This window comes from Didymosphaeria variabile, assembly GCF_027946475.1.
Source record: "Didymosphaeria variabile strain IMI 356815 chromosome Unknown scaffold_7, whole genome shotgun sequence".
Classification (NCBI taxonomy): Eukaryota; Fungi; Ascomycota; class Dothideomycetes; order Pleosporales; family Didymosphaeriaceae; genus Didymosphaeria; species Didymosphaeria variabile.
In genome coordinates this window covers 412,208-424,609 of record NW_026611626.1, presented here as the reverse complement: position 1 = coordinate 424,609, position 12,402 = coordinate 412,208, and the positions used below count along the sequence as shown (strand labels likewise).

The window sequence follows — 12,402 nt, the reverse complement described above, 5'->3', positions numbered from 1 at the left end:
GCGATTGCCGGCCAGGAAGCAGTAGATATCGAAATTGGGGGTACGACGGTGGAGATAGGAAGGTGAAATAGCAGGCAAGTAAGTTCATCACATGGTTTAGCCGCCACGCCGTGCCTTGATCGGAAGCTTAAGCAGGGGTTCCATGGCGCTTGTCCGCTCTGAGATTAACCCGATATTGACTGGACTCCGGAAACCAGCCAAACGGTCCTCGGTCAGAGCGAGCAGCCTCGGACATTTGATGACTTCGCATCTTCGCGACCAATGGGATGTGACGATGGCTCCTGTATTTCCACGCCGAGGGCCATGACATTGCAGGCGGACCTCCTCGAGTGTGCGCCACATCGAGTGCCAGACTAGGCAACTGACCCCGCGAATTGGGGCTGACAACACGGATGTGGCTGCAATGTGTACGAATTCGGCGCCAGTGGACGATGCAGGTACGTTGATAAGGCGGGCGTACCCGTACTCTAGCGCACGAGTGACGCAGGAGTACATTGAATAGTGTATAGGAAGCATTCGAGTTGCTTTTCCCGTCACGGTGCGCTGGGTGCCTGGATCGAAAACGACAACTCGTTGTGCGGATAGATGAAATTCATCTGAGAATTCATCTACAAGTATTGCGCGTCCAGCGGCCGTAAATCTGCATTTGAACTGGCAAGATAGGGGCTTTTGACAAACCGAGGCCAAAACCATGAAGTTGAAATGCATGTGCTTCGGCGGACGGTCCTGATGTCGGAGCTGTCTAGGATGTAGAACCCGGTGGTTACGGTGCTCTTGCTAAACACGTGCGAACACAGTAGCTACCCGTGCTTGCGTGCTACCGGTGGCTATCTGTGTCTGCGGACATGATGCTTCTTGAACTCACCCAAGTGATACTGCGAAGCCAGGCCAAGCGGTATGCCTTGTCGGTCACCTCGAAAAAACCGAATGAACAATCCGCTATCAGGACACCGAGTATCAAAGAGGGTGCTCTCCCGGGCCAAATTCCAATGGATGGGGTTCTTCCATCGGAGCAACATGGGATAGATGATCTTCGCAGTGATCGACTTGTTCTTGCATGATGTGCGCAGGTCCTCTAGCTGATTATCGAACATATCAAGCGAAGGGTCCGGAGGTTGCCAGACGGCGAAAGATTGAAGATGGGGCAGTTGGTCGATCAGAGAAAGAGCTATCTGAAAGATGCACGTCAAGTCCATGCGGGCTTGGTCTCTCATGCGAGCTTCTTCTTTTGATTCCTGAAAGGTTGGCCCTTTATCTCTGATGGAGGTGTCCCAAGGGTACACGCGCTGCGCGTCAGTCATGTCTGTCCGAAGCGTCAGATGACGAAGATTTGGAGGAGCAAACGGCAGGTAATTCGTATCCGATCCGATCCAAAGGAATGCGTTGTCAGTCAGGAAGGGTACGGGGACCTCAAGCGTATGCAATCGATCAAACCATCCCAAGTCGAGGCGACCAGAGACATGTGGCTTGAGGTCTGGTTGATCGAAAAAGGTGTTGTCCCCATTGCTCAACTCCACGCTGATGACCAGTGTCTCCAAAGTACGTCTGACAGCACTTAGCTCTGCATTCCACTGTTCGAGAGATATCCATGGCATTGGGGGCCCAACAGTTCGTGCTTCTAACGGAGACCTGCTAGTGTCGCAGAACGCCTCGCAAGTGAGCAAGCGGAGCTGTGGAGTTTCCGCAAGAATGCCATGCAAAATCTCGCCAACATCCGTGGTAGATCGTATGACAAGTGAAGTTAGGAATGCCAGGGTGGAGGAAGGGTGGAAAAGCCGGGAACGGTTTATGGTGGGACGCGCACGCGATTGTGACTGGTTGACTGCTGATAATTCCAGTGATTCGATTGCTGGTAAAACCAAAGATTGACACATGTCATTCGTGACAGTGCGAGGGTAGGATGTAGCCGTCTCATCGTCGAAGTGGTATGTCACCGCCTTGATTGACTCGAGATGTCCCAAAAGCCGCCCGTCTCCCGCTGCTCCTTCAGCTCTTATATTGTCCAGAACGTACTTGAGAGGTCGTAGGGTCTCGTCGCCTTTGTCGTCAATGCTGATATGTTGAAGTGTAGGGAGGACTAGCAGGAAAAGCAATGCAGCATGTACTCCATAGTCATTGGTTTCCAGTCCTTCGCGGAAGTCATCTACTCGTACATGGAGCACAGGTCGCCAAGTTTCAAGGAAACTCATCGCCTTTTTGACAGACAATCGATGCTTGGATTTGTCTTCGATAGGCATGCATCTTCGAACGTCGCGCGACGGCACTTGAGACTCCACTCCTAGTCGAAGGCTTCGCACGTGTTTTCCTAATTTCGGCTCATTCAAAAAGTTGAAGCAGAGCGTGTCTACTCGGGGTATGTGTTCACTGGATCGAACCAGAAGAGTGATGTCGCGATATAAGTGAGGTGTGACGAAGTCGCTTAGCGACTTTGAGACCTGCGAAAGGGAACAATATGCTGCCTGAGGCAGACATAACAGGATCTGTTCGAGCAGCTCGGAAGGTAAATCTGAAAGCTTGGCCATGGTTGCCCCTCTTATGGTCGGCTGACAGAACCAGATATCAGCCAATGAATCCGATTTATTCAGTGTCTGTAGCACCAAAGCATGGAGGAACTCACCTAACGAAACCTCAGAAAAGAGCGTTATGCTGCGTAAGATTTGGCAGACACGATACGGTCGATCATGCGAAGTCGTGCTTTGGATGCTGTTGATGATGGTGGCGAAAGCTAGAGCTGGAGATCTGGGGCTGCCAAGCCACGTGCGTTTGGGGGCGTGCCGGGTGGTGCCTGATAGGTGACATCGAGTGATTGACGAATCTTGTAATCAGTAGAACTGTCCGCGGAACATAGCTACGGTTGGTCTGGGGTTGAGTATGCCACAGTAGGATAGAATAGCTCCTATATTGTGCAGGTCTTCAAGCCGAAGTTTGAGTATCATTCATGCATTTTTCGCCCTCCGCGCCTGCTTGATCAATATCAAGACATCGCTGAAGAGATCAAAACGCTAGCTACAATACAGAATTTGGGCCAGATCTCATCGCGAGCCTACCAAAAAAAGCTCATGTTTACAAGTACAGGGAATCTGGGGTAACCGTACCATTACCTATGTGCAATCATCGTTCGCCTTTCTGCCTAAGCCAAAGGCCCCACTTTTACGTGTCGAGCATGCGATTTCAAATAGAGCCATCAAATCGTTGGAACGCTTTCGGAAAGCATGCGTTCCCCATGTCTTTTCGTCCTCCCACCTCTCCTTGTCGCCCCAAGGCCATTGGAAAGTGGGCGGAAAAATTAGTTCTTGAGGCCGATCTTGTTAAGAAGGCTGCCGGTGCGACCGCTAATGGTCGCTTTGTTGTCAACAACCTTTAACAAGCTCTTCCAGACCTGTCCTGGCTCCTGGCTAGCATCAATGGGCGTCCAGATGCCCGTCTTCTGGTAGTATGAAACGACAGGCGCCGTCTGCGCGTGGTACGTGCTGAGGCGCTTCGTGAGCGTATCCGCGTTGTCGTCGGAGCGCTGGATGAGCGGCTCGCCGGTCACGTCATCCTTCATCTCGAGCTTGGGCGGGTTGAAGATCTTGTGGTAAGATCGGCCGGACGCGGGGTGAACCAGACGACCGGTAATACGTGCGACGAGAAGGGAGTCGTCAATCTGAAGCTCCACGGCGTGCTCGAGCGGCTTCTTGCTAGCAGTGAGCATGTCGTCGAGCTTCTCGGCCTGGGTGACTGTTCGTGGGAAGCCATCGAGAATGAAGCTGCACGTCCTCTGTTAGCATTGCCAGGATCAAGCTTGCACAGCTCTCGTTGCGGTCGTCTTTACGCACCCGTTCTTGCACTCCTGGTTGTTGTCCAGCTCGCTCTTGATCATGTTGACCATGATCTCGTCGCTGACGAGACCGCCGGCGTCCATGATTTTCTTTGCTTCCCGGCCGAGCGGAGTCTTCTTTGCGACCTGTGCCCGCAGCATGTCTCCAGTGGCCTGCATAGGTTAGCATCTGCCCCGGTTTATGTACGGAATGGGTTCCCGCATTGTTGGGTCGCAAGTACGTACGAGATGGCAGACGCAGAACTTGTCCTTAAGACGGGGAGCCTGTGTGCCCTTTCCTAAGCAGCGTGTCAGATTCGTCCTTCAACATCGCTTTCGCGACAACGGCGCTGCGAGCTCACCAGCACCCGGAGGGCCCATCAAAATCATGCGCACGCCATCTTGAGCCTGAGCCGCGGTGCCCTGGCCGCCTCCCAGTCTGCTCTCGAGCTCCGCGATGCGCGCTTCGAGTGTCGAGACCTTGTGCTTGAGGTCGTCGACCGATGCGTCTTGTATCGGTGCCATTGTGTTGACGGATGTGAGAAGAAGAGAGGAGATAGGGAGGTATATATGCTGGTCTAGGACGATGGACGCGGTGCAGGTTGGCAATGGCGTGGGACAGAAGTGCAGATGTTGGCATCGAGCTCCGGCAGAAAGGCATGCACGGGCCACCCGCTTCCAAGGCGTCTGTGCCTCGGCCAAATGTCCGGGCAGGAGGGCACGGTTAAGCTGTTGCGATGAACCGATCTACAGTCACCCCGAAGTCTTGTAGGGCCTAAACGCGCTTACTCACACTACCTATCGAGTGTTGTCATCCAAAAAGCTCACCCAGAAGTAACTTCCAACATCAAAATCAACTACGAAGGATTGCGGTCGTCAATGGTTTATTGTGTTCGGTTGCAGATGGATGCAGCACGCGAACAGTTCCTCCAACAAGCGGCCAAAGCCACACTATGCTCGCAAGCAACCATGATGCTAAACCCCATGCTAACGCCGTCGCTATGCAGCAAAACTTTACAAATACAGTATCCATCCCAAAACTATATTCACCGGCAACTTCAGTTGCTCTTATCAATAAGCGCGCAGCTTCTTGCCAGACGCGGGTGTGCCCGTCTCTGCCGTGCGCTTTCCAAGCACAGAATCTGGAGTGCTCGGCATGGCGATGCCAGCGCCCTTGCTGTATTCCTCCCAGCAGGTCGCATGATAGATCTTGCCGCCAACCTTGATGGCGTCCATCCACACAAAATCGTTCGCGTCCTTGGACCATTGCGGCTCGAAGTTCTCCTGGCAGATCGGGCATGGCGCGTGGGCGAGCGTAACGTCTTGTGGGACAAGGACGTATCGGTCTTTCGCCTGCTTCTTGACTCTCCCAGCCGCCCCCGAATGGCCGTTAGTCGAGTCGTCGGGAGCCGTCTCATCGACCTCGCGATACTCAATCCATTCCTTGAACTTTGTTAGTACGAGCTTACTTGCTAAGCATCACCAATCTTACCTTCTCCGTGAAATACCAGCTCCGATGAATACCACGCTTCGCAGCATCTGGGTCCTTCATCTTGAAATGCCAGTCCATGTGACGAGCCTTCTTCTCTCTACCCTGGGCTGTCGCCTCGAACCGTCGTCCACACGTGGTGCAGATATTGGGCTTTGCGTCGTACAACCGGGAGATCAGATGCAAACGCGGTCTGTGAATGTTGTCAGAACTTTTCACTTCGATAGCCAAAGACTAGAGGGAACTTACTGCTTCATCGATGCAGTTGTCAGTTCAACTTCGTTGAGGACATTAACTGGTGCAGAGGATTGTCGTGTCATAGGCTCAGAGGCGAGAGGCGTAGCATTTGAGGGTGTGCCAGCGTTGGGCAATCCGTTCAGGGCATTCAGAAGCCATGACGCATTGTTAGGCGGCGGTGCAACGGGAGCACCAGCAGACTGCGACAGCAATTGACTGAGACTTGGGATCGCGGCAGGAAGAGCGGGATTGAATGGAGGTGGTGTTGGAGCTGCCGGAGTCGCTGCAGATGGCTTGTTGAAGCTCGCCAAGAGTTGTGCAAGATTAGCTGGGGCAGGCGCAGCTGGGGGCGCGGGTGCTGGCGCTGGAGCAGGCGCAGGGACCGGAGTCGACATTGCGGTGGGCGCTGGAAATGGTGGAGGATAGAATGGCACTGCATTTGGCGTAGACGATGTTTGCGGTGGGGTGGACAAGCGTGCTATCAAATCTGCTAGATTAGGTGTTGCTGGCGCGGGAGCGGGAGACGGATTTGTGACAGCGGGAGCGCCTGGTCGAAAGTGTGCGAGCATCTGCGCAAGGTTCACGGGCGGAGCGCTCGCAGGAGGCTGAAAGGTAGGCGTCGCCGGTTGCTGCGGTATGGATACAGTCGGCGGTACTGATGCAGGAGGGACGAAGGCAGACATTTGCACCGGCGTAGGTGCAGGCAGAGGCGCTATTGCTCGAAGCTGGTTGCGAACGGCCTCGAGTGACTGTGGCGGCAGAGTCTGCGTGTCAAGCATCTTTTTCAGCGCGAGGAGAGCGTTCAGCCTTTGCTGCAAGCTAGTGTCCGCAAGATTACATGCAAAGGCTTGCTGAGCGCTGGCAATGAGTTTGCCAACCTCCTCTTTTAGTTCGTTCAGATCAACAGAACCCATAGGTTGCGGGAACGGCTGCGGCTGAACAAATTGATCTGGCGTCGGCGTCGGTTGTGGAAATTGTCCATACTGTTGTTGGCCTGGGACCTATCTGCTTGTTAACATATAAGTTCTAACCTATGACATTGTCAACTCACCTGTCGAGCTCGAGGGTCAGGCGGTGCGCCGAAGTGGGCACCGTTCTGCGGCGGAGTTGGTGTGTCCCTCCAAGCGGCAGCCATTGCGGGCCTCGCAGGTAAGGCATGCACCTGGCGCTGGGACTGCATTTGAGCCTGCACAGAACGCATCTTGTTAAGCGCGTTTTCTATGTCACTAGTCATCTCAGGAGGAAAGACTGGACGAGAATCCATCGACTCAGGAACGGGCTGCTTCCAAGTCCGGAGTAGGCCTTCCATTGCCTTTCGGGTGGGCTGGTCCACTTTCGAGTACGCTTCCATGAAGGTCTTATACAGGCCGCGACCAAGATAGACTGTATAAGGTGTACCAATGTTCTTGACGATCGAGTCTAGCACGTATAGAGATGGGAGTCTCCATTCCGGGCGAGCCTACACTAGTCAGCCGCTGAAGCCTCAGAAATCAGAGGGGGAGCATGGGAGAGACAGTGCCCAAGACAAGGCGAGACACACGACATGAGCTCATGATGACTTACGGTTCGAATGTGGTTCTCTAGTACAGTTGATATCGCCTGTGCATGCTCTGTGTTCTCTTTCGCGATGAGGGTTAGATTGCTAATCTCAGGTCTACTATTGACTTTCAAGTCTTGCAGGGCGTCTTTGAAGTCGGCAGCGACCTCATCGGAAATAGAAGACATGATGGGCAGATTGGTGCGAAAGGTAAAAAGTAAGAAAGGTGCACTTTGGTTAGAGGGGAATAGTGGTAGGTGTGATATGGTGAGAATGAGTTGCTCGATCGAACGTCGGCGGTCCGGACAGTTGCTCGGGTCAATCAGAGGGACGATGTGTTTCCTCGCTCTCGAACACACTAAGACAAAGTGATGTTTTCGCCTTGATGCTAGCTATTGATGAATGTCTCGCCAGGCAAGAGCAGCGTAAGCACTGCGCCAGATGCCCAGAACAGCGACGAATCTCGCAATCTCCCAGCCAGTGCCGGAGCCACCACCCCGCGAGTATGCCTTCTTCCTCCTCCAAGCCAAACGGTGCAGATCCGTGCGCGGATACAGGAAGCCGCAGAAGCAGTCGGGGACTATGAGGGTGAGTGTGGTGCCGTTGCAGAGAGAGCAAGCACGCTTGATAGAAGCGCCGGAGGGTGGCTGCCGTCGCGTGAGAGCGCTATTTGGCAAACCAGCACCGTCAGAGGCAGGTATCCGGGAGTAGGGATGCGCGGGTGGTCGCGCGCACAAGGTGAGGTGTAGTGTTGAAGGGAACTAAAGGTGGAGGCCAAAGCAGGCGCCCGTTGTCGTTTGTAAGTCAAAGAAGCGGCGCTTTGACCCGCGTCGCCGCTTCCACTAGCGGCCAAACACTTTCTCCGTCTGCCGGGCTCGTCGCGACGCTCCCAGCTTTCTTTCACGTCAACCTTTCCCATCACTCCGCCCCTCTTCACGCGCTTCTCGTCAGCTACTTGCTTTGTGCGCACTCTCCGTTTCTACCGTCACTCAAAAACCCCCTTTGATCGATCGAAATCGCCGCATACATCATGGAGGACGTCAAGTTCGTCCGTTCCCATTCCAACTCGCCGCTGCCTGAGGCTGGCAACGAGCCAGAGGACCCCCTTGCACCCGAAGTCGACGAGGAGAATGGCGTAAACCCGCCTCTCGGCGCTCCCGATCAGGATATGGAAGTCACAGAGTCAAAGGACGAGATGCCCGACCCAGACGATGTTCAGGAGGGCGGGCTTTCAGACAACGAGTCTGTACTGAGTGAGCTGGACGACCAGCAGTTTGAGGATTTCGATGAGGGCAACATTGCTATCGAGGAGCGTCCGGCGCAAGTCATTGATGGCGAGAACATGAACCTGATCGGTGTACACAAGAGGAAGCGAGCAGAGGGCGAGGGCGATGCGCCCAAGAAGAAGAAGAAGCGCGCCGACAAACCGCGGCGAAAGAAGCGCGACGACGAGGTCAGCGGCGGGGACGAGGCGTCTGGCTCACGGAAAGTCCGGTCAAGGAAGAAGGCCAGGGCAGCTGAGCCGGATGAGGATGACGAGAACCTTACTCCCGAAGAGCGTATGTAGCTGGACTATACATTCGATAGAGAGACACTGACAAGAAACAGGACGGCAACGTGCTCTTGACGACCAGATCAAGGCCCTTATGAAGCCGTCGGGAGGTTCGCGCAGGCGTAAGAAGGATGGAATCGATCTAGAGGGAATGGCCGATGCCGAGATTGAGGACATGCGCCGACGCATGGCCTCAGCAGCAGAAGCAGACAACGAAGGTCGAAAGCGGGGCGAGCCTGCTAGGCACAAACTTAAACTTCTGCCCGAAGTCGTCACTATGTTGAACAAGAACAGCATCAAGGACTCGATTGTCGATCCCGAAACCAATCTCCTGGAAGCCGTGCGCTTCTTCCTCGAGCCACTTAGCGATGGCAGTCTTCCCGCGTACGACATCCAAAAGGAGCTCTTCGCTGCGTTGGAGAAGCTTCCCGTCACCAAGGACAGTCTTGTCGCGTCCGGAATTGGCAAAGTCATCATGTTCTACTGCAAGAGCAAGCGCCCCGAGTTGATGATTAGGCGGCAGGCTGAGCGCTTGTACACTGACTGGACCCGCCCTATCTTGAAGCGCACCGACGATTACCGCAAGAAGGAATTCGCCCAGGCTGACTATGACCCGACGTATGTGTTTCCTTCCCTTCGCTCTTTCTTCAGCGTTGCTAATGTTAATGCAGAAATGTCCAAACACGCGCCACCGATCCGCAAGCCAGCCAGGCTGCGGCAAAAGCCGCTGCTCGCAAACAGGCTCTCGCACCTCCCACTACATACATGCGTGCTCGTCCTGAAGCCGGCCCGACCACTTACACAATCGTGCCGAGGAGCAACGTCGTGTTCAATGAGAACAACAAGGGCCGCTCGGGCGATGTCGATATCATGCGCAAGATACGGAGCAATCGCGGTGGTGGACGTCGTTAAATCTGTTTCTTTAGCTAGGCCAAAAAGCAGGCTCTCTTTCAAAGGTTCTTTTGGGCGATCAAGGCGTATTGAGGCTTGTACAACGAGCAAACGGCAAGATTAGTAGCTGCATTTCTGGAGTTGGGACATGGCCTTTAAGCTAGTATGTATTGATACAAAACCCTGGGTATCTGACGCCTTCTCGAATATTCAAGTTTTCATGTACGGTCTATTTGTTTGCTGATGCCGTATTTATAACGAACACTTTCCCTTCGTTGCCGCCACGGGTGGTCGGTGATGGCTATGAATCCGGGACTCGGGCCCTTGCCGCGCAGGGGCAACAGGATTTGATTCATACTTCCATAATCCCTAAGGGGGCCAGAGACTTGCTGCTCAAAGCTTTCAGAGGACACGCTCGGGGTGAGAGAAAAAAGCTAAAATATGAGAAAAAGAGCAAAAAAGTATCGAACCCAAGGATCGAACCCGCTCCGAGGCGACTTTGCGCTATGTCAGATAAGATCCTAAGATCACAACTTACACCACGATGGTGGCACGAGGCTAGCTGTGGATAAGCCGTGATCTATTCTAAATGTTTTAATATATATACGCTGTTACATAGATATAGGTAGGTGAATCGTAGCTATGGGTGAGTGAATCATGCGCAAGAAAGCTCGAGATAACGACACCTCTCACTTTGGAGCGACTGCCCCGGAACCTGTGATTTGAATCCAGACCGGCTCTTAGACATATCAACATAATACAGTTTGTTATTAAAAAGTGACCGGAAGCCGAACTTTCTGGTCCCTTTGAAGAGGTACAACAAGCTTGGTAAAGAGATAGAGATGAACAATATGCTGGTTTCACAGACGAACCAATACAGGCTGGTGACGAAACCCCCCAATACGTGGTTATTCATTGGACATGCAGGATCGTCGACTTAGCACTTACAGGTAACATCAGTGTTTACGGTGTCGCCTGTTATGAATACCGAGGCGGTTCGGCCAATTGTAAAAACCACGGCACTGATTCAACATGAGCCTCAAACACGGGGAGGGTAAAGTGTGTACACCTACCAATGCGCAGACAAGAAGACTATAATCGTGAGAATCTTCTTCCGTCGAGTCATTTGCAGATTCCAAAGAAACGGCATCGGAATAAGCAAGAGCCATAGGTCAATAACAACGCTCGTTACTCCGTGGCCTAATTGTATATCGATGGTCCTGATACAGGTATATCCAGAGTACCCAGGTAAGGCGCGATCCCAGAAAGCGTTGACCGGGACGCAGTTGAACAAGGCGACGAAGGACATTATAATCAATCACGCCAGATTCGTCATCATACATGCCCAAAAGTTGATGAGAAATATCCGGCTCGTAGTCCCAAACATACGACGGTAGAGAAACAGTGCTGAGATCTGGGACAGCCCGACCACGAAGTCATATAGGTGATACATGCCGTAGAGGACTTGCAGAAAGCGTCTGAAGCGCAGAACAGGAATAGTGCCGACGTGTCGGCCCATCCCAGAGTCTCGCGAGTATGCGGCGAGAAATAGAACGCTTACGACGAACGGCTTTGTACATGGGTATGAGCATTGTTCTAGTCGAGCATCACCAAGCGATGTTGCGGACTCACCCATGCCGCAAGTGTAATCCAGTCATCCCAGTAGAACCGGCAGTGGATAAACTGGCCTGTTGGACGTGTGGGAAGGGTCAACCGGAACCAGAATCTCAGGATGATGACGAGGGTGCAGAGAGCGGCCCATGTCATCGAGAGGGCGAAGACGGCTTTGCCCTTGATGGGGCCATCGGTAGGTAGTTAGTCGCGCTCACTAATTTAATATAGGCATGAGCGTTAGGGCAGGAGAACAGCCGTACTTGGATGAGCGATAAGATGCTCGAAATGGTATTATATTCGCTCGGCGCGTTGGGGGACAAACCTGTTCGCAGGCTACACCGACGAACTGGCTCGAGGAAGCGACCGCGCTGGACCTTGTGTGGCTGCCACTCATTGGGCATCCGTTCCCAGTGAATGTACTGGGCGTTTTGATGTCCGGTCGTACACATCCTACACCCATGCAGGTGCTAGGTTAGGCCCTTAACAGCTTGTGACTGGACGAGCTGTACCCCGAGACTACCATAGGTAGCTTAGGGCACGCCCGCAGCTTGCTTACACCATGTGGTCTGGCTCCTCACCAGAGACACAGGATCTCTTCAAGAGGGGGCTTCGGCATTCGCTACTGGAAACGCAGCCACTGCAACGGTCGAGGGGGCCGGACTGCCAGCGAAGTCTCTCAATGGCTGGCAGATGAGCCAAAGAAATATGCATTAAGATTTCTTTCAGCCGCAAACGAAGATTCCGCCCCCAAATCACTCAATGATGTACACCTTCTTCCCCCGTGATAATTTCAAACGGCAGCAAGCACCATGCTAGCCGGAGATTGAAAATCCTATGGCGAGCATTGACTCGTTTATGCAGCGTCGACACAATGGCTGGATATGTGTGACAAAATGAGCAATTGGGTTGGGCAGCCAAAGCAGTGGCGCAACTTGAGGACCTAATGCCATGGATATAGCGGGAGACGCTAACATCGGCGGCCCCTTCTTCTCCCCAACGAAACTTCAAGTATCCATTGACTTCTTGCACCTCGACTTTACATTTAGCAATCGTTCCTTGCGCCGACCCACGAAGAGGCCAATTCCCACTCTTCTGGCTTCGCTGACTTTGTCCTTCGCTAACGCACCTTGGCTGACACGTCCTGCCGTCTTGCGCTTCACCCTTTGCTTGAGGGATAATGAAGCGGCACTGTCCATGCAGGGGCGATGCAGTGTACCGCGCGCTCCATAGGGGCACTGTAGAATCGCAACCCATTTCCCTCGCTTAAGTTTCCCATTCCCTCT

General features: G+C 53.4%; 4 protein-coding genes across 4 annotated transcripts; 1 reads left to right on the top strand and 3 right to left on the bottom strand.

The window, feature by feature from the left end:
* Positions 1-827: 827 nt before the first annotated feature.
* On the bottom strand, positions 828-2,522 carry N0V89_009273 (uncharacterized protein; the record flags this gene model as incomplete). The annotated part of the gene is made up of 1 exon (XM_056218024.1): positions 828-2,522. One exon carries the CDS (start codon positions 2,520-2,522, stop codon positions 828-830), a length of 1,695 nt encoding a protein of 564 aa, XP_056067289.1.
* A 764-nt stretch (positions 2,523-3,286) lies between these two features.
* Positions 3,287-4,324, bottom strand: ADK1 (adenylate kinase; the record flags this gene model as incomplete). Its single annotated transcript, XM_056218023.1, has 4 exons — positions 3,287-3,749; positions 3,819-3,973; positions 4,046-4,098; positions 4,162-4,324. 4 exons carry the CDS (start codon positions 4,322-4,324, stop codon positions 3,287-3,289), a joined length of 834 nt encoding a protein of 277 aa, XP_056067288.1.
* A 546-nt stretch (positions 4,325-4,870) lies between these two features.
* PCF11 (mRNA 3' end processing factor) lies at positions 4,871-7,250 on the bottom strand (the record flags this gene model as incomplete). Its single annotated transcript, XM_056218022.1, has 5 exons — positions 4,871-5,248; positions 5,292-5,481; positions 5,538-6,526; positions 6,577-6,984; positions 7,089-7,250. The coding sequence occupies 5 exons, from the start codon at positions 7,248-7,250 to the stop codon at positions 4,871-4,873; spliced, it is 2,127 nt and encodes a 708-aa protein (XP_056067287.1).
* An 842-nt stretch (positions 7,251-8,092) lies between these two features.
* IWS1 (Transcription factor iws1) lies at positions 8,093-9,526 on the top strand (the record flags this gene model as incomplete). The annotated part of the gene is made up of 3 exons (XM_056218021.1): positions 8,093-8,621; positions 8,671-9,232; positions 9,286-9,526. 3 exons carry the CDS (start codon positions 8,093-8,095, stop codon positions 9,524-9,526), a joined length of 1,332 nt encoding a protein of 443 aa, XP_056067286.1.
* Positions 9,527-12,402: the final 2,876 nt, after the last annotated feature.